Genomic DNA, 22,424 nt, shown 5'->3' with positions numbered 1-22,424 from the left:
TTTGCCTGTGTGCTGGCATCGCTTGCGTATCCTCACTTCCGGGACAGACAGACACACACTTGCACACGAAGAACTCTGATTTCAAAAGTAACAAGGGTGCGGTGGTACTTAAACAAAGAGTGCTGGCAGTCACCTCCAGTTTGCCCTCTGGTGGTTGTTCCGAGTGTCAACTGGATGATAACATGCATACAAGACCATAAGATCACCCCCCACCCTACCCAGAAGGGGGTGGGTCAGGGCTGATTTCACCCTACAGTATTTTTAGTCTACCATTGAGAATCATGTGTACCAAGTTTCAGGAAAATCGCTCCAGCCGTTCGGACGTGATGCTGGAGCATACAGACATACAACATGGTGGCACCTGTGCAGGCTGCGGCTTACAGGGTTCCCGAGTCCGCGGTGTTTAATGTTAATCATTGATCGTCTTTGCCAACTAGTATAAGAAGTAGATTTAAGTGATAGTAGTACGTAGACATACATTTACGAGCGGCCAATCCTGTTTGATTTCTGAAGAAACTGCGGCAAAATCCAGTGAGGTGACAGAGATGCTCCACAGCCTTTGCTTACTTCGACAGCCTGAGAAGCTGAGCTGGTGAAAACGCAAGCGTAGCAATCGGAAGCACAAACGAGGGAAACGTGGCGGTGTTAGCACAAGACTAAAAACTAACCCCACCAGACCTGCGATACCATCCATTCTGCTCGTGAACGTCCAATCGCTGGACAACAAGCTGGATTATATAAAGCTGCAGCGGGCCAAGAAGTGGAAAATAAGACTGTTCCATCTTTATTTTCACTGAGACATGGCTACAGGAAAACATTGCAGACTCGGCCATCCAGCTAGACGGACTGACCATCTTCCGAGCAGACAGAGACGCCTCTTTGTTTGGTAAGACCCGTGGTGAGGGGACTGTGTGTTTATGCGAACAGAGAGTGGTGTATGAATGCTGCCTCAGTTGCACGACACTGCTCCCTGCTGACAGAGGTTTTATCAGTAAAGTGTCGGCATTTCTACCTGCCAAGGGAATACAGTTGCGTGCTGGTGGTTGTCGTCTACCTCCCACCTTGCTAACCAGGTGCTAGAGGAACTCTACGAGATCATCAGCAAACGACGCACCCTGAGGCATTTTTCATTATTTCTGGAGACTTCAATCATGGCAACTTGAAGTCAGTTCTCCCAAAATTCTTCCAGAATGTGAACTTTGCTACTTGAGGGGGAAGCTGTCTGGACAATGTTTACACGAGCGCTGCTGACACCTAAAAGGCCCTACCCTACCCCGCCCCCACCTCAGCTGCTCAGACCATATCAGAATTTGTATGGTTCCTGCATACAAGTCCCTGTTGAAGCTAAACCATCCCGCAAAAACATCAGTGTGGCAGGTTGGTGCTGTTTCAGCTCTCCAAGACTGTTTCAAATTGACATTTTCAGGGAGGCTACTATGGATGGTGACTCCATCAATCAGGAGGAGTACACATACTCTGTGACTGGCTACATTTCCAAATGCATAGACGATGTTACGGTTACCAAGGATGTTACCACAAGAGCCAACCAAAAGCCCTGGATGACGAGAGAAGTGCACAAGCTGCTCAAGATCAGAAATGTAGTCTTCAGATCTGAAGACAAGGCCGCCCTCAGGGTGACCAGAGCCAACCTGTCTCACGCTATAAGGAGAGGTAAGTGGGCATACACACAGGGGGTCAACAAAAAATTCAGCAGCATCAGAGACACGTGTCGTATGTGGTAGGGCGTTCAGACAATTACAAACTACAAGCCCAACCCACAGAGCAGCAATGGTGATGCCTCCCTTCTGGATGAGCTGAACAACTTCTTCACATGGTTTGAGGCGCAGAACAAAGAGCCTGCGAGAAAAGGAATACCTCCCTCCACTGACCAGGTACTCTGTCTCTCCATAACTGACGTAAAGAGGACTCTATCCAGAGTCAATCCACGTAAGGCCGCAGAACCTGACAACATACCTGGTCGTGTGCTCAACGAATGTGCCAGTCAACTTGCTGGTGTCCTCACAGACATCTTCAGCACATATCTGAGCCAGTCGTCAGTCCCAGCCCCAGCATGCTTCAAGTCGACCACCATCATACCAGTGCCAAAGAAGTCATCAGTGACATGCTTGAATGACTACCGACCAGTTGCACTCACACCAATCATAATGAAGTGCTTTGAAAGGTTAGTCATGTCACACATAAAGACTAATCTCCCTGCCTCCCTTGACCCTCTTCAGTTTGCATACTGCTCAAACAGGTCAACTGAGGATGCCATATGCTCTGCCCTTCACCTCTCACTGACACATATGGATAAAAAAGACACATATGTCAGGATGCTATTCATAGACTTTAGCTCTGCCTTCAACACAATCATCCCTCAAAAGCTGGTTGTAAAACTGAGCAGGCTGGGCCTAAACACCCTCTGCAATTGGGTCTTGGACTTCTTGACAGAGAGGCCACAGTCAGTTCGGATAGGCTGTAACACCTCCAGCAACATCACACTGAGCACTGGCGCACCACAGGGCTGTGTGCTTAATCCACTGCTGTTCACCCTGCTGACTCACGACTGCACAGCCACACACAACACCAACCACATCATGAAGTTTGCGGATGATACAACGGTGCTGGGGCTGATAAGCAGGGATAATGAAACAGCATACAGAGATGAGGTGGAACGGATGTCTGCATGGTGTGAAGACAACAATCTATCTCTCAATGTTGACAAGACAAAAGAGATAATTGTGGACTTCAGAAAATCACATCCTGCCCACATCCCACTCAACATCAATGATTTAGATATGGAGACTGTTAGGAGTATCAAGTTCCTCGGTGTGCACATAACTGAGGAAGTTGCGTGGATGCATAACACCTCATCACTAATCAAGAAAGCCCAGCAGAGACTACACTTCCTGAGGCGGCTGATGCGAGCAAGTCTTCCCCCTTCCATCATCACCATGTTCTACAGAGGCACCATTGACAATGTTCTGACCAGCTACATCACTGTCTGGTATGGCAACTGCAACATATCCAACCGCAGACGCCTGCAAAGGACAGTGAAGACAGCAGAGAACATTATTGGGGTGCCTCTCCCTTCACTACAGAACATATTTTACAAATGCAGTGTCCACAAGGCCGGCAGCATTGTGCAGGACCCCTTAAACCCCTCACATGGACTTTTCACACTTCTCCCATCCAAGAGAATATACTGCAGCATCAAAGCCAGATCTGCCAGGGTACAGGAGAGTTTTTACCCCCAAGCTATCAGACTCCTTAACACCATGCTGCCCCCTGGGATCTTCCACATTGCTTCAACCACCTCTAAAAACAGAACTTTTATACATGCAAGCCACTTTCCTGCAAAGACAAGTGGGCATGTACAAAAGAACTGAAAATCTCATACTGACCTTTAAGTATGATATCCTTCTGCTGTGAAACATTCTGACCTGTCATTGGTTACACATGTCTTAAACAACTATTATCATACACTGATAATTTCTGTATTATCTATATCAATTATTTATTATATTACATATCTATTGACTATATGTATCTAGATTGCAAATACCATACATACATTGCATCAATGTTCATATTGCTAACTACAGTACATGTCAATATTGCTGCTACTTCTTTGTCATGTCTTTGCACAATGTCTTGTCTTGTTTGTGTTTTAATTTTAAATTTTAATTCTATTTTTAAATTTATTATTTGCACGTCATGTTGTTATTCTGTGGACCCTGAGCGTCGCAATTTTGTCTATCTGTACACTTGTATATGGTTGAGATGACAATAAAGTTCACTTTGAAATACACACATTGACATATAAATACCCCCCGCGATAGATGAAAATCCCCAAAGTAGAAACCATATGTTTGTATGGTTATTTTTATATATTTTAAGCCCTTATAAACTCTCCCACACTGTTAACATTATTAGAGCCCTCAAGACATGAAATTACACCCTTTAGTCAAAAGTTTAAACTGTGCTCCATGACAAGACAGAGATGACAGTTCCTTCTCAAAATTAAAAGAATGCAAACATATCTTCCTCTTCAAAGAATGAGTGTCAGGAGCAGAGAATGTCAGAGAGAGAGCGCGCGCGTGACAAAAAAGCAAACAATCAAAAAATCAATACGTGCTTTTGGGCTTTTAAGTATGCCGAAACACACGATAAAGCGGCATTTTTTAGAGAAGCGTCCGTATCTTCTAAGCAAATAGCCTCTGTGCAAACAGCCCCTCTGCTCACACCCCCTCCGTCAGGTGCAGAGAATGTCAGAGAGGGTGAGAGAGAGAGAAAAGCAAACAATCAAGCACCACGCGGGAAGCATATCTTATATCATTGAGGAGTTTTAGTTAATATGTAATACATGCTCTGATTGGGTAGCTTCTAAGCCATCCACCAATAGCATCCCTTGTATGAAATCAACTGGGCAAACAAACTGAGGAAGCATGTACCATAAATTAAAAGACCCATTGTCCGCAGAAATCCGAACCTGCGAAAAATCCGTGATATATATTTAGATATGCTTACATTTAAAATCCGCGATAGAGTGAAGCCGCGGAAGTCGAAGCGCAATATAGCGAGGGATTACTGTACAGGTAAAATTCCATTACAACGAACTCTCAGGGGCCTAAAAAATATTTCGTTGTAATGAAAATTTTGTTGTAATGGGTGTTTTATCTTGGTAGAGTGATATATATTGCTCTAATTTCCCCTATTGTATTATTAATATGTAGCCTTAGAATGCCAGAAGGCTAGAATGTAGCCTTATAATCTCACAGACTTACCACTGGTATTATTAAGGTACAATTGTATATAACTTATCCCCACCTTCCCTTCTATATCTATAACATCAGGCAATTAGATGTAGTAAAAAGACAAGCAGGAGTTAAGTTACACATAAAATAATGTATTACTAATAATATTCATAAATAATAACAATATGCAAAGTACATTTGAATACTGGCAACCATACAACCTGATTAAATGGTGATTTGTAGTTCAGGTGGCACACAGACTAGTAGTTACTTAAAATGTCTCAAGTTAAGGCATCATTGGTGCTCAGCTTTCAGCCACATGTCTGTTCAATATGGCTGCTGAGCTGTGCTCTTCATTGTGTTGTCTTCATCATCACAGGTTAGCAAGAGATGCTTCTTTCAGATGTTAGTAAGAGACAGAGAGATAAAGCAAGCAAATTTATGGGGTTTCTGTCCAGCCCCTACAGCCAATAGGACATCATGGTACTTAAAGGCCTCTGAGAAAAGCCAATTCCAAACAGCCATACCTCAGACCAATGGGGGAAATAGAACATCTTAACACCTGCCCCCAAACATACTGGCTTCCTTGTGGGGGGTTGAAAGACTTTAGCAGAGAAACACTCGCAAAACTGGTTTAAGACACATCTCCCAAATCCCGTCGTAAAATTACAAACAGACTTAAGACGTAAAGGCAGGGGCAAACACGAATGCCTCTCACCAAAGTAACACTAAATTACATTGCTTTGCCTAAATTATAAATAAAGACACACAAAACATTTATCAAGTTATATGCAAAATCTCACATCACAACAATGGGATTCTGTATTTGTTACTATATTGCTTTCTTTAACTTGCGCCCAGGCATTTACAATCATTTCAATACCTTCTTTTGCATTAATTGTAATCTCCTACTGCCTTAGTTATGCTGACGAGAATTTTTTTTAGCATTTCCTTGCGATAATACACTTTCAGGGTGCGAATGATGCCCAAATCCAATGGCTGAAGCACTGCTGTGCAATTAGGTGGGAGGAATTCAACGCAAACATTATCTAAATGTGGAAAAGCATGTTGTGGGCAGCACAGTTATCAATCAGGAGCCGAATCATCCTTTTCTTCACGCTGGAAGATTGTTTGTCCGTTGCTGGGGCAGGGCAAAAACAGGCTCATAGTGCTGCAGTGAAGTAACACAGAAGCAAATCATAAAAGATCAGGGTCGCGCTACAAGTCCCTGTCTTGCACCCCAAAACACGAGGCTGAGTCTCAGTACTATGTCAAAACCAGCTTTATTCAGCTTGAAACAGGAACGGCACACTTATTTATTTTAGCATGATCTGCCACTTTGCTATACACAGACACAGCAGTCAAGCAGGGTCGTGGCCAGATCAGTGATCAAATAATTCGGTTACCTGTATTTATAATGTTCCTTGCATATCACCCATTGATATCTTTTCTGTTTGCTTTGGCAGCATAGCTTTGAGCCATCTGTTGCCCCGGCAACAGATAAACAGTCTTCCATAGATGCAGAGATCGAACTTCAGGACGCTCTTCGGCATGCTGTCTAGTTGAGGGAGGTCCCAAGAGAGTTTACAAACCTCACATTTCTTGAATGAGTGCCACATTAATAGGAATGTTTCTTGAACAAGCATCACTGAACCACATAAAAACTGTTTTTTCAACGTCTTGAAAAGCATCAGTTTACATACATTTGCAATCCGAGATTTTTCTTCTTTTTTTACTCTGTCTTTCAAGAAAGTTGACAGTGTCGATGGTGAAATTCCAAATTCACTGGCAACATCTTTTTTCTTTTTGTCACAATCGAGAGATGCAAAAATGTAAAGTATTTCTTTTCTAATATAAACTGTTATCGTTTTTTCATGTCTGCCGTTTCTATAGGAGGGTGACAATGAGTTAAATTCTAATGGATGTTTTTCAAATTTTGACAAGCAATAAGCCAAAGGTATCACTGAAAACCACAAGAGACAATAAAGGCAAAAAAAAAACCCAAAAAAAATAACAGTACGAGGAAAGTTCGAAGAATGGAAAAAAAATTACGTTTCTGTTTGGGGGATCGTTGTGCACAACTGAGCTGCAGCCACAGAATTAACTACTCTGTGAATGATTCATTACAATGAAGTGCCCAAAAGACCTTGAAAGGCCTGAATGAAAGTATCTGCTGAATGTACTTCGTAGTAACAAGATTTCTATAGACTTGCGTCATATGGGGAAAACTGTCGGGACCATAAAAATACTGTGTTGAAATGAAAATTTTGTTGTAATGATATTTGTTGTAACAGCATTTCAGCAGGAAAGTAATAGTGTTTTTGTTGATGCGTCGGCCAGTCAACTTAGTCAGCATTATTATGATAGTGCAGGTCAGCTCCTTGCTCCCTCTTCCATAATGGGAGCCTCTTGAATCCAACACCATCAGTACCGTTACCGAGATAAGTGTGGCAGATGAGGACAAAACACATCTGAATGAAGGGAAAAGTGCAAAGTGGTAAGTGCTACTATTAAACTAAACAGCAAACACTAATGTTCAAAAAGTGCAGTGCTCAAAAACTCTTCCCTAAATAAATAATCCATAAAAATGTCCAAGTGTTTGTTGAGGTGAAAATTAGAATAAAGAAATCCAATAAAAACAAGGCCAAAATTCAGACAGGCATCTTCTTTAAATTCTCATCCTTGGTGCTTCCTTTTTAAAACTGATGCCTGTACGGCTTATCTTACTCGAACCTCGCAACACACAGAGACGTCCACCAGTTGGCGTAGACAGCCTTCAAATCTGGCCCGACACCCGATCCATGGTGTGCCACTGTGAGCCACCAGATCCTGCTTGAGCGCCCACCGCTGCCTTCCCAGGCTCCACCAAGAAGTGCGCCATCCTCCAACTACTGCCAATCGCGGGCTCCATCCGACGAGAGAACTCTCCATAGCATAACTATCAGTCCTGCTCCCTGGTTGTGCTGACCACGTGCTACCTCCTGGGACACCATTCCCTTCTGCCTGCTTCACTTTAGGCACCGGGCTCACTATCGCTCCTGCCTTTTTCTCTTTTAACCTCCAATCCTCTTTTGTTTCAGTTCCTTTCTTTTTAAATATGTGCTCCCCTTTTATATGCTGGGGAGCTGTTGCAGGTGCGATTGCCTGATTGCCACCCTGGGCTGATGATAAGACAATCAGACTGAACGCACATGCCAGCAAGACAATGCACGAATGGCTAACCACCTTGCACCGACCTGAAGAAGGGGCTTCTTCACGGCAGATCGCTCACACCTGCTCCACTCCCCAGCGAGTTCATTATTTATTTAATTATTTATTAAAAAACGCCTTTTTTTCAGAGCCACGGATCCGCTATACCACAATTATACAGTATATATACACAGAGATATACAGACAGGCACACTATATGAAACAATTTAAAGGTTATATCTGAAAATTGCTTTCATAAAATTTCTGTAATCATATTATATGAAGCATTTATCCTGTTTAATCAAAACTGCAACACTATTACATTTTAAAGTAGATGTGTATATATTTTTCCTTTGTTAGTTATTAATCAGAAAAGTTACATTTGTGTGTTAATTATAAAGCAGATCTCAAAATAATTAAGATTTAAGAAATAAAAACTGAAACAAATCAGAAAATGTACACATGGTGTACTATTCAGGTGCATTCAATGGCTGTGCAATCACTGTGGCCCTCAATAGACCAAGTTCAGTAGGTATGTTCCAGAACTTTCTAGGTGCATTTCAGGGTGACAGGGGCCAAAGGCTATCTCACCTGGATCCTGGATTGGGCAAAAGGCTGAAAACAGACCTGGATGGGACTCTTGTCCATCACAAAGACCACACTCACTCACTCAAACACACAACCAAACCCCCCAATCACCCAAAATCACAAACAGTGACATTTTGCTTGAGCAAGTCTGGCCATTGTAATTTTCATGAAATGGGACCCGCAAAGTAATTCAGTTATGGCAAATGTTAGGGAATAATAAAAGTGAAAAACGAAGTTAATTACAGCAAGTCATCATTACAGATATCAGGTGAATGCGGCACTCCGATTGTAAATTAAAGGTTGACCAGATTTTCAAGGTGTCAAACTGAGACACTTGTGTAGCATGTATACCCAAGAATAAAGCTCAAACTCATTTGTTTAATGTCAGCTTTACCTCTTCATCAACAGTGAGGGTTCAGGGCAAAGAGGGGAGAAAAAAAAAACTTTCTCAAATAACCATAGACATGATTCCACACTGTAGTACTTGAAGTGGAAACAAATGTCAGTACTGTATTTTTGCCTGTGCCGTCGTTTTCCTCATGATGCTGTTCAAATTTAACACAAGTTCATCATCTTTCCCAATGGAGTTTTCCACACACTTTCTACATATATTTGAGGATATTTCAGTTTAACAATGTTTTATTAGAGGGGCAACCTGTTAAAACCAGAACATTTTGATATTCTTCAGTTATCCATGCATAGCCCAAAAATCACACTTCGATGTCTGGCCACAATAATAAATTATAGCGACAGTGAAATAGTGAATATTAAGTATAATTATTCACTATTTCACTGTCACTATAGATAATGGAGCCGCAAGCTTGGTTTTGTGCAAGTTAAATAGTACTAACTAAATGATTATATCCCTGTGCACAACGGCTTACACACCACAGGGTACTTTATTCATAAGTAGATAACCCTTTGTGTTTCTTGCTGTCACTTTATACTGCTGTGGTTAGTAATATCATTTACTTTACCTGTTACCGCTTAAAACATGTGGAGGAGGGAGATGAATGCAGTGTTTTGTGCATGTGCTTAGCTGGACTTGTTGACTGCTGGTTACCATCCTATGTACATGCAATCGGCCAGTGTCAGTTAGTTCCTACCTTGTGTTTAGCTAACTTGTATTTAGAATCATTTTGCTTTTAGCAGCAGCTATCAAAGGTGAAAATAAACAAAATATACAAGTTGGGTTAACCACTGTCAAGGTAAAATTGAAACCATAAACTGAGTTACAGCTGAATTCAAACAAACTGTTTTTACATTTTAAGATTGACAAATTTACAAAATCGTGACTGCTTTTCCATGAGAGATTTTGAAATATTATTGTGAATGCACTCATTAATACCTAAATAATTCAGCCAAAATCTATTATTAATGATAATATTTGCCATAAACAAAGTAAAGCCAATTAACCAACTGCATATTTCATTCCTGTAAGAAAAGGATGGCAGGCAAAAAAAATACTGGGGGAAGAAAGTCCAAGTAGCTGAGAATTAATAGGTTAAAAATGTATCTGAATTATAATATATAATATAAAAATAGGGCATTGATGTTAAATAATTGAAGGGACTTTTGTGTTGCATCTCCCTTAAATGAGCAGTAATCCAATGCAACACCTCAGTTTCTCCAAATGCTAAAAATAAAATTGATGGTTTCTACAAAAAGAAGAAAAAAATTTATATCATACGAGGTAGTTTGCCGCTTTCACAAATAACTAATGAAACATCATATTACCTTGGCAGAAACACTTAACAAATACTGGATTAGTCAAAATGTTGTGAACAACTTTAACATTTAATTATAAATTACATGCAATTGTTGCCAAGACAAAAATTGTATTAAATGAAATTGTGAAAATTGCATATTTTTACAGTTACTTTACAAGATGATTCGATTAAAACTGCAATTTGTAACTGTATGTTAATTTAGATACCCTTAAACTGTCAATTACAGTTTCTGTTTAAAGAGCTGTGATTTTACTTATTGTAAAGCACATTAAACAGTGCATAAAACAACAATTTAGTGACTAATAAAAATCACAAATCATCAAGATATTTGAAACTGATTAGTCTCCAGTGCGGTGTAGTGGTTAAGGCTTTGGACTTCAATCCCTGAGTCTGTGGGTTCAAATCCCACTACTGACACTGTGACTCTGCGCAAGTCACTTGGACCTGCCGGTGCTCCAACTGAAATCATAAATGTTTTAAGTCACCTTGGATAAAGGCGTCAGCCAAATAAGTAAATGTAAATGGATACCAAGTTACAGAAAAAGCTTTGATTGGCAATAGCTCAGTAATGTTTTAATCTGTTACCAATGTTGTCATTTAATATGCAGGATCCTGCTGCACCTTCTTTTTTCTATTAATAATGATAAATCTACTAGGATTATTTTGTCTCTGGTTGGATTTGTCTCCATCCCTCAAATGTTTCTAATTATATTAATTTCTGCAGCCACATGCTAAACACAGACCATGAAATATTAAGAAGGCGCAGCATGAACACATTCTCAAAACCGAACACAAAATTCTTCTGGTTATGGAAAATCCTCGCTTTGAACAATGTTAAACCTCCAAAATAAAACACTTTCCAATAGAATAAATGGCAAGAAAATGTGAACAATTAAAAGTAAAAACTGGCATCTTGAATAAAAAAATAATTCAAGGTAATCAAATAAAACAATAATGGTTTTTAGCATTTTTCTATAGACCTACCACTAAGTTTTTAATGCCATAAGTGTATATATATATATATATATATATATATATATATATATATATATATATATATATATATATATATATAAATTGCTATGGGTAAGAAAGCGTGCCGTGGCATAGAGTTAACACTGTATTATATTCCTAGCACTCATCCATCACTTGCAATAATAAAAACAAACATTTGATGTAAGAAGCCTAAACATCAGAAGATGTGATTAGTGCAAATACAATGTAAAAAATATAAAGTTAATTTAAAATTTAGACAAAAAAAGGAAATAAAACTGGTCTTTAAAGGCAGGTTAATGGGAAAAAAACAGGTTTGAGATTTTTTTTTAATTTAACCCATTCTTGCTATGAACAGCTACAAGCTACATGGAACTTGTAGCAACTATTTTATAAGGGTAAACAAAACATATGCTTACTTCAACAAAAAAAAGATAAATTTCTGAAGATCATTTGGAAGAATTCAATACCTGCTCCACTGGGACATACTTCACTAGACCACTAACAACGGTCCTAGCAGCAGGTTCACCTACATCCACCTCTTCAACATAAAGAGAGTCTGCATCTGGATGCTTCTTGGCCATCACAATCCTGCCAACACGTAAATCAAGTCGGGCTACATCCACTGGCTTTGAATCATCTTCTCCTGGCAACTGTTTTTTGTCTTTCTTTTCTCCTGAAAAATTAACAATAGAAATGTATTTTCAATTAAAAAGGAATTTAAAATAAGTTTATAAAAAGTGCTTGTAAAAGATATATACTCAGCAAAAAAAGAAGCGTCCCTTTTTCAGGACTGTGTATTTCAACAATAATGTTTTAAAAATCCAAATAACTTTACAGATCTTCATTGTAAAGGGTTTAAACAATGTTTTCCATGCATGTTCAATTAACCATAATCAATTAATTAACATGCACCTGTGGAATGGTCGTTAAGACCTTAACAGCTTACAGAAAGTAGGCATTTAAGGTCACAGTTCTAAAAACGCAGGACACTAAAGAGACTTGTCTACCGACTGTGAAAAACACCCAAAGAAAGATGCCCAGGGTCCCTGCTCATCTGCGTGAACGTGCATTAGGCATGCTGCAGGGAGGCATGAGGACTGCTGATGTGGCTAGGGCAATAAATTGCCATGTCCGCACTGTGAGACGCCTAAGACAGCGCTACAGGGAGACAGGAAGGACAGCTGATCATCCTCGCAGTAGAAGAGCCCGGATCTCAATCCCATTGAGCTCATCTGGGACCTGTTGGATCGCAGGGTGAGGGCTAGGGCCATTCCCCCCAGAAATGTCCAGGAACTTGCAGGTGCCTTGGTGGAAGAGTGGGGTAACATCTCACAGCAAGAACTGACAAATCTGGTCCAGTCCATGAGGAGGAGATGCACTGCAGTACTTAAAGCAGCTGGTGGCCACACCAGATACTGACTGGTACTTTTGATTTTGAGCCTCCCTTCATTCAGGGACACATTGTGAAACATTTTTAGTTTATGTCTTATGGTGTTGACTCTTTTACTGTTCATACAAATATTTACACATTAAGTTAACTGAAAGTAAAAACAGTTGAAAGTCAGAGGACGTTTCTTTTTTTGCTGAGTATATATGTAAAGGTACTCTGTCCATAAGCATTATATGACTTTGGTGTGAGGACACTTTACAATATTTTGGCTTTTGCAAATCTTTGCAAGTTTTTGACTTCAACCTTGTATCTAACAATATTTAAAGATATGCAATTAAAAGCAATCTGCCAACACTTGATATTCCAGTATGAATTAAAAGTAAATCCACAGTCAAGGGTATAAATATTTTACTTAAAATTTAGAGGTTGGGGAGGCAGGGAAAGTAAAAGCAGTACAATATTTTTCATCACAATATATCTATGCTAATAAAAGGCAAAGCCCTCACAGTCTGACTCACTGACTCATCACTAATTTCTCCAACTTCCCATGTAGGTAGAAAGCTGAAATTTGGCAGGCTTATTCCTTACAGCAATCCAAGCTGTCAGATTTGAGACAAGATTACTGTTCACATGGCCAACTGTAAGTTGCATGGTCAAGAGTAAGCTCAGCGCACAGCTTGGTCATGTTACAACCGGTGGGCCAAAATGACAACATGGTATACAAAGAGATCCTTAACAAATAATTATTGGCATATTTTCCCTCAGTTTAAAAAGGTTTAATTTTCTTCTTAATAAAAATTTTAATGTAGTACTTTGCCGCTGCGAAGTGCGGGTATTTTGCTATATATGACAGCAACACTCATAACAGTGACAAAACAATTACAATGACAATCATGTTACGTTATTTTTAAAATGTTTCTTTTTCATAACTTCTTTAACACACTACTTCTCCGCTGCGAAGCGCGGGTATTTTGCTAGTCTTTGATAAACGAAGGCCAAATATTTTTTTTGCCATCACCTTTGGGAATGTAGAACCGCTGCATTATATTAATACTTCCATAACAAAGAGCATTTTAAACTACTATAGATGATGTACCTATATTATTAGAAGCACTACTCTGACTGAAATACAAAATGCCCTGACGAAGGTTAACACTAGAATCCCTGAAGCCTACGAAAAAACTCGTAATCCTGGCCCACCTTGAATTCTTTCTCACCTCTCTATCATCATCTTTTGATTTGTAAATGTGTCAATCAGCATAAGCAGCAAGTGTCTTGCTATCACATCCCTCACCCTTGACGGAACTCAACTCGGGCAAAAAGTTCTCCCAGCTCAAGCCAAGGCTCCTTATCTGCATATGAGGTGCCTGGAGTTGTATAGGGTAAATAATACAGTACACTTTTATTTGGAATGCATGCATTTCATGTGTGTTCCGTGTCTACAAAGATCTGGGTAAGTGTAGGATGAAAGGAAATTCGAGGCAAGAAATGCTGAACACATACCTAAAGCAGAAACTTCTTTTATACTACTAAAGACATGAAGTGTATAAGTCCAAATATCAAATAAACACATGTGCTTTTTATTCAAGAATATAACTTATAAAAAGTAAAAAAAAAAAAATTTTTTACCAAAGTAAAAAAAAAAACACGTTGTTGTCAATGAGTTGCATTCTGTATTACATATAAACTTAACTTAAGGTGGGCCGTGATTACGATTATTTTTTTGTAGGCTTCAGGGATTCTAGTATTAAGCTGCATATGATGTGTAAATATTACCTAAGCTTCAATTAGCAAAAAAGAAAAAACTCCTATAATAAATGCATAAAAAGTGTAACTTTTGTCCTTATTTCAGAACCTAAAGATTTTCAACAAGAGTTTGCCTAATTATGAGTATGACCCAATGACATGTATTAAATATTGAAAAAAAATGCAAGTATTCCACATCATTGTTCATATCAAATGACATAACTCTGAAATACGGTTCATCTGGAAAGTATTCACAGCGCATCACTTTTTCCACATTTTGTTATGTTACAGCCTTATTCCAAAATGGATTAAATTCATTTTTTTTCCTCAGAATTCTACACACAACACCCCATAATGACAACGTGATAAAAGTTTACTTGAGATTTTTGCAAATTTATTAAAAATAAAAAAATTGAGAAAGCACATGTACATAAGTATTCACAGCCTTTGCCCATGAAGCACAAAATTGAGCCCAGGTGCATCCTGTTTCCCATGATCATCCTTGAGATGTTTCTGCAGCTTAATTGGAGTCCAGATGTGGTAAATTCAGTTGATTGGACACGATTTGGAAAGTCACACACCTGTCTAAATAAGGTCCCACAGTTGACAATTCATGTCAGAGCACAAACTAAGCATGAAGTCAAAGGAACTGTTAGTAGAACTCCGAGACAGGATTGTCTCGAGGCACAAATCTGGGGAAGGTTACAGAAAAATTTCTGCTGCTTTGAAGGTCCCAGTGAGCACAGTGGCCTCCATCATCCATAAGTGGAAGATGTTCGAAACCACCAGGACTCTTCCTAGAGCTGGCCGGCCATCTAAACTGAGCGATCGGGGAGAAGGGCCTTAGTCAGGGAGGTGACCAATAACCCGATGGTCACACTGTCAGAGCTCCAGAGGTCCTCTGTGGAAAGAGGAGAACCTTCCAGAAGGACAACCATCTCTGCAGCAATCCACCAATCAGGCCTGTATGGTAAAGTGGCAAGACAGAAGCCACTCCTTAGTAAAAGGTACATGGCAGCCCTCCTGGAGTATGCCAAAAGGCACCTGAAGGACTCTCAGACCATGAGAAACAAAATTTCCTGGTCTGATGAGACAAAGATTGAACTCTTTGGTGTGAATGCCAGGCGTCACATTTGGAGGAAACCAGGCACCGCTCATCACCAGGCCAATACCATCCCTACAGTGAAGCATGGTGGTGGCAGCATCATGCTGTGGGGATGTTTTTCAGCAGCAGGAACTCGTATACTAGTCAGGACAAAGGGAAAGATGACAGCAGAAATGTACAGACACATCCTGGATGAAAACCTGCTCCAGAGCGCTCTTGACCTCAGACTGGGGCGACGGTTCATCTTTCAGCAGGACAACGACCCTAAACACACAGCCAAGATGTCAAAGGAGTGGCTTCAGGACAACTCTGTGAATATCCTTGAGTGGCCCAGCCAGAGCCCAGACTTGAATCCGATTGAACATCTCTGGAGAGATCTTAAAATGGCTGTGCACTGACGCTTCCCATCCAAACTGATGGACCTTTAGAGGTGCTGCAAAGAGGAATGGGTGAAACTGGCCAAGGATAGGTGTGCCAAGCTTGTGGCATCATATTCAAAAAGACTTGAGGCTGTAATTGTGTTTTTTTATTTTTAATAAATTTGAAATCCCGCAAGTAAACTTCTTTCACGTTGTCATTATGGGGTGTTGTGTGTATAATTCTGAGGAAAAAATTAATTTAACCCATTTTGGAATAAGGCTGTAACATAACAAAATGTGGAAAAAGTGATGCGCTGTGAAGACTTTCCGGATGCACTGTATTCTGTTCCCAATCACTGAATAGCAGCACTACTAAAACTCAAAGGCTAATCTCATAAAGAATCAACTGGTGTTAGACATTTTAATATGTGTTGTGTACTGTATTTGAGTATTTTAAGTCTGGAAAATGTTGACGTACATTTCTTGAAATTCATCTCCAAGAAAAAAATTCATTCATCCATCCTCTTCCGCTTATCCGGGGTCGGGTTGTGGGGGCAGCAGCTTAAGCAGAGAGGCCCAGACTTCCCTCTCCCCGGCCACTTCTTCCCGCTCTTCCGGGAGAATCCCACGGCGTTCCCAGGCCAGCCGGGAGACATAGTCCCTCCAGCGTGTCCTGGGTTTTCCCCGGGGCCTCCTCCCGGTTGGACGTGCCCGGAACACATCACCAGGGAGGCGTCCAGGAGGCATCCTGATCAGGTGCCTGAGCCACCTCATCTGACTCCTCTCGATGCGGAGGAGTAGCGGCTCTACTCTGAGCCCCTCCCAGGTGACTGAGATTCTCACCCTATCTTTAAGGGAAAGCCCAGACACCCTGCAGAGGAAACTCATTTCAGCCGCTTGTATTCGCAATCTCGTTCTTTCGGTCACTACCCATAGCTCATGACCATAGGGGAGGGTAGGAACGTAGATCGACTGGTAAATTGAGAGCTTTGCCTTACGGCTCAGCTCCTTTTTCACCACGACAGACCGATGCAGAGCCCGCATCACTGCCGATGCTGCACCAATCCGCCTGTTGATCTCATGCTCCATTCTTCCCTCACTCGTGAACAAGACCCCGAGATACTTGAACTCCACTTGGAGCTGGATCTCTCCCCCAAACCGTTCCAGAAAGAGCTGAAGATCTCGGCCTGATGAAGCAAACAGGACAACATCATCTGCAAAAAGCAGTGACCCAATCCTGAGTCCACCAAACCGGACCCCTTCAACACCCTGGCTGCGCCTAGAAATTCTAGAATTTACTTGGAATAAACAGATTAAAGGGTTCTTCTCAGTAAGTGTAATAAACTGCTGCACTGTTGCCTATGGGATACTAAAAGTGAACTAATGACTGCAATTATTACAGTCTTACATATTGTGATAACATATCATGATGAACCTGGAACTTCCCATCTCTAGCAAATTTGGTCAAATTTATTTAATCAGTAATTTAGATCACAATTAAAGTCTGTTTTTCTCATAAACAAACATTTTTTCTGAACAATACCTAGTGGAAAAAAGAAAAAAAGATATGTCAAGAGTAATTTTAGGTTGAAGATTGTGAAATCGATACATCTAAACCACAAATTCAGGTGGCTGCCATTTTTTTCATGAAGGCTTGTTTATTCAATTGTATGATACTCACGTGCCTAACTGTGATTTTCTTTTTAAGGATTTAAGCCTTGCTTGCATTGTTTCTGGTTGCCCGACCACGATTGTGGCTGTTTTCCCAGTTTAGCAGAGATTCTTCTGATTGTACTGAACTGTTTAAGCATTCAATTCTGCTCTTTATTGCCATGCCTTTTTCTATTCTTGTTATGCCGTTTTATTTGTTTTTAACTGTATTCACTTCGATTATAATGCTGTTGGTTAATTGGATGTCTTAGAAGTACCATGCAACTAACAAACGTTTTTGTATACAATACTTCTAGTTTTTTTTTTTTGTTTTGTTTTAATAAAAACCAGGGGCTAATGTTAGGTCAGTGGATCATCTTACTCTTTCATATACTACATACAATTGGCCATGAGCACAACATTCCTGCTGTAGATAAATTCCTGCTTTTTCTGATGACTAAGATCCCTGTTCATGATCAATGGAAAACACCAGTGGGAATTCTGAGTATTTATGTCCATCTGCCTTGCACCCTTTGCTTGCTGGGATAGGATCCAACTTTCCTGCAACATGGTCAGGATAAAGAAGATTTAGAAAATTAATGGATAGGTACATTATTATTATTATAAATTAACAATTTTCTTTTGTTTACATTATTCAACCAAGCATTAATTTGAGTTTTTCATCAGTTGTATGTTCACGCTTCAATTTATCTATTTGCCATATTCAGACAAAAATTACAAAAATCAATAATGTTTACAGGCTGCACATTTAAGCAGCCCATGCAATGAATTGAATGTTTGAAATGCATATATTACATACAAGGCCAGCACTTGGATTAAGCAGTTTTGAGAATGAAATTACAGATAAAAAGGCAATGAAATGTAAATTTATGTTTAATGTAACCTATCTGTAAAATGGAAATGAACAGATTTTTCTGCACTATGAAGAGAAAAATGTGTGTCATGAGATTTTCAATAAAATATCACACCACAGAGTTGGAGCAAGGCTCACACCTAGATGCTGCTTGGCAGGAAGTATATAGCATTAAACATGCAAATTCCCATTACAGGTTTGTTACAGTAAAGTCAGTTCATATATAGTATATAAGACACATGTATTGTCGCTATATAAGGAACAAAACACTGGTAAAGTGAATAGTTTGTTGACTATTTATCAGCAGAATACATGGTTTACATTTCAGTATTTAGTGTATACACTGAGAAGAATGAATTTAGTTGAAAGGCACCTTACAAAAGAACAAAAACATCATGAACCATAGCTACAGTTGTATGTGTTATTTTTGGTACCATAGGCGTAAGTGTAAATATTATGCCTTTACGTGGGAGTTTTGATGGCGATGTTCCACATATGCAAATAATGCAAAGACCAGGGTTTTGGGTCCGCACATGCAGTTTAGGGTAAAAAATTATTGAAAGGGATTTGGGAAGTCCCCCTCCCCCCCTTTGACGTTACATGAGTGCACTGTACAGATAATCCATCTCCTCTCTCTTCTAAGCTGTGCCAACGCTGTCTGTCACAGCTTGTTTTAGGAATCAAACTCCTCCCATATCTCTCACTCCCTCCCTGGCAGCTCAAAATACTAATATGATATATTACTTTTTTAGTCATGTTTCATTATGTGAAAAGTATTTCACAAAATACATAAAGTACTTATTATGTATAATTATGAAAAATACTGACAGTACCAATTGATAGTGCCAATACTAAATGAGCCTTGCATCACAATGGTTAGTTTTGGTTAGAGAATATTTATACAATTATTTATACAGTGTGTTTTTCATGCTTAAAATGCATGTGATAAAACTGTGTTGTTCCAGAGCTGAACCGTCCATTGGAGAAAAACTGTTGCAAACAGTTTGCAAGCATATTAATTTATTTTAACATACTCCCTGAACATAAGTAGTTTACTCCATCCACTACTGAAAAAAAAAAATCAGATGAAAATACTCTGAACAGTGTGAACAACTATACTAAAACATTTGGTTAGTAAACATATCAAAGGTTAACTAAAGATTCAGAAAGCTGCAGGCGTATTTATCCATGCAATACTCCATTTATTTTATTTTACACAGGTGATTGGAAATATGCTGCATGTTAATGTTCTTGTATTTAGCACTGCAAAATACAGACACTTCATACTCACAAACATTAGACTTAGATCAATGGCTGCAATCAAGATATTTATGGTTGGTTACAGTTGCTCAGTCTTGGACTGATAGGATACCCTAATTTTGACTTATTCATAAACTCTGAAATTAGTTTAAGAAATAAAGTATCATAAACAATGGCATTTCTAATCCTAATTTGGAATTACTTAATTTCCATAGCTGTTGGTGGAATATATGCACTTTGCATAACTATCTTTTCCCCAAACATGGCTTCCTTTGTTATTCTCACCCCATGAGTCAGGCTGCTCAGGAGGAGGGTGTCTGTGGCCCTTAAAAAAAAGCAGAGTTCAGGTGACACAATCACCTAATTCAATACTAAAAAAAAAACAACTGAGGTACTTTATCATGGGGGTACTGTAAATGTGCCTGCAATTTGTCTTGCTTTATTTGTGTCAGTTCGTCAGGATTTTTTTTTTTTAATTCAAGTGTTTTGTTTAGTATGAGTGACAGGAGCATACAGAACATGCTAAATGCAGAAGGAAATACCAGCACTTTATAAAATGTTTTGTTGTTTTGCTGTCAAGAGTATAATTGTCAAAAGGTTCTATTGATTTGAGAATCAGACGATGTTGGTTAAAAAATTTGTTTAAAAATTAATAAAACACAAGTTACATGCAATATGTGGTGTATAAAGTGAAACACAAGGATCACAGTAGCTTTCACTGACTTAAATGTTATATAGTACATGAAGCTCAACTTCATTACATTTTATCAGCAGCCCTATCATTGACATAAAATAAATATTCTTTCTTTTATTTTACTCTTTTCATGATGCAAGGGATTCAAGTTTATTAAAAGAGAAATGATTAAATGCATACAATCTGAGAGTAAATCACTTCATTACTTTGAAAAATGCAAAAAAAAAAAAAGTGTGACAGAGTCACATTAATCACCTTTTTTCTCTGGCTTTTCTTTCTTCTTTTTCTCTTCATTAGTTTTTGGAACATCCTCTTGGGTATGTAGTGGTGCAGGAATAGAGGGTGCAGCAGGTTTTACAGTCTGAGTTGATGGGGCATGTGAACTGGACTGGACAGATGTGGCCGTAGGTAGAGAAATCTGTTTAACTTGGAGTAAAAATATAAAATGTATGTTACACTCTGGCATACACATAAATGCAATACACAAAAACAAACTAAGAAACACAAACAAATCACACAAACAAAACTACAAACACAAACTGAAAATGCAAAAGAAATCAAACCAATGCAACAAGAATAAATGTTTAACAAATTCATATCAAAAAATACAAAAATGTTTAAAGAAACAAAAATGTATAAACATTGAAAAAAGCACAAACAAGAAACAGAGGATAAAAATACAAAGATGAAGAGTAACATGCAAACAAAATGAGATACCACAAACCAATGCCAGAAAACAAATATAAAAAGAAAAAAAATCTTTCCTAAAAATATTTGGGATTTACATGATGATAAAATAATAAGAGTCTTATTAATATACATGGTGAACTAGCTCACAATGGTCTGTCAGATCCTTGGAAATTGCTCAGAGCCCCAGCCCTTTTTGTTTCACTTTCTCACACACAAAGGCTGGCCGTGAATTTAGGACCTGTGAATCAGGAAGCACATGCTTACCCAGATGAGATAATGGGAACCGCGTGTGCCCTATCACACAGTAACAGTGTCTCTCTCAGTTTTGCTGCCCCTTGCTCAAGGGCACTCTGTTTACATAGCTCTCTGAGCTAGAGTGGGTGTTGAGTATCAAGTATGGTGTACTCTGTCATGATATTTCTTCTTGTTAGCATAGGGGAACATATCAAGATTTGATCATTATTTAAACATTATACTTAAAAAGAGGCTGTGACTGGAAAAAAGAAAAGAAAAACAATGAAAATTTGATTTTGCAATAATTCATTCAAAGAATAATGAATAGAAATACATTTCCGTCAGCAGAAAAAGTAAGTGTGTAATCCTGCCTCTGACGTTAACTGGGAGAGTTTTCCCCATTCTTTCAACTGTGCCATGTTTCAGAGCTGTCTTGTGTGCCTTTTGACTTGTTCTTTTCAGAAACATCCTGTCCTTTCTTTTCAGCTGTACCTTGGTGGATTTACTGGTATTTTAGGGTTGCTGTTATGCAAGGTACACTTTCAGTTGAGCTTCAATCTTCTGACAGATGGTCTCAAATTATCTGAAACATCCTCTGTTAGAACGAATAATACACAGTGGATTCTAAGATGGTGAGCTACCCAGGCCCTGGTGAAGCAAATCTGCCCCAAACAATAATATTTTCACCACAATGTTTTAAAGCTGGTATCAGGTTTTTCTGGTCAAATGTTGTCTTTAGTTTTCACCAAATATGTTTTCTGATATTGTGACTATAAAGTCTCTTTGAATTGTCTATCCTGGGCACATCAATCCAGAAGTCCTTGTCTTTGTCTGGTTGTTCATGGGCAAACTTACACTGATGTTCTTTCTGGATAGAAAAAAATAAAACCTGGTACACCTACCATGTAGACGTAATTTGTGCAGACTCCTTCTAATGGTGGACTCATGTACTTTAAAAACAACATTGCCTAGAGCTACATATAGGTCTCATGATGAAATCCTGGGATACTTAAGAGACTTTTTTCAGCATCTTGCATTCTGCTCTCGGACTAAAATTTCAGGTGCGGCCAGGGCTGGACAAGTTGGCAGTTGTTTGAAATCTACTACTTGCAAATGGTTTTCCAAACAGTGGAATGGTGAATTGGTTAGAAATCCTTTTCTA

The 22,424-nt window shown here is 39.1% G+C and overlaps 1 protein-coding gene across 3 annotated transcripts in view; it reads right to left on the bottom strand.

The window, feature by feature from the left end:
• Window positions 1–22,424, bottom strand: part of aimp1a (aminoacyl tRNA synthetase complex interacting multifunctional protein 1a) — a 105,253-nt gene that overhangs the window by 37,970 nt on the left and 44,859 nt on the right. For all 3 annotated transcript variants that reach the window (XM_039759211.1, XM_039759212.1, XM_039759213.1), the window contains exons 4-5: window positions 20,594–20,764; window positions 11,728–11,933 (exon numbers count right to left, since the gene is read on the bottom strand). In XM_039759211.1, coding sequence (XP_039615145.1) covers window positions 11,728–11,933; window positions 20,594–20,764 — 377 coding nt within the window. The remainder of the gene's footprint in view (window positions 1–11,727; window positions 11,934–20,593; window positions 20,765–22,424) is intronic.

The sequence above is a fragment of the Polypterus senegalus genome, chromosome 7, assembly GCF_016835505.1.
Source record: "Polypterus senegalus isolate Bchr_013 chromosome 7, ASM1683550v1, whole genome shotgun sequence".
Classification (NCBI taxonomy): Eukaryota; Metazoa; Chordata; class Cladistia; order Polypteriformes; family Polypteridae; genus Polypterus; species Polypterus senegalus.
Note: the sequence above shows the minus strand (reverse complement) of the source record. Positions and strands in the feature narration are given on the sequence as shown.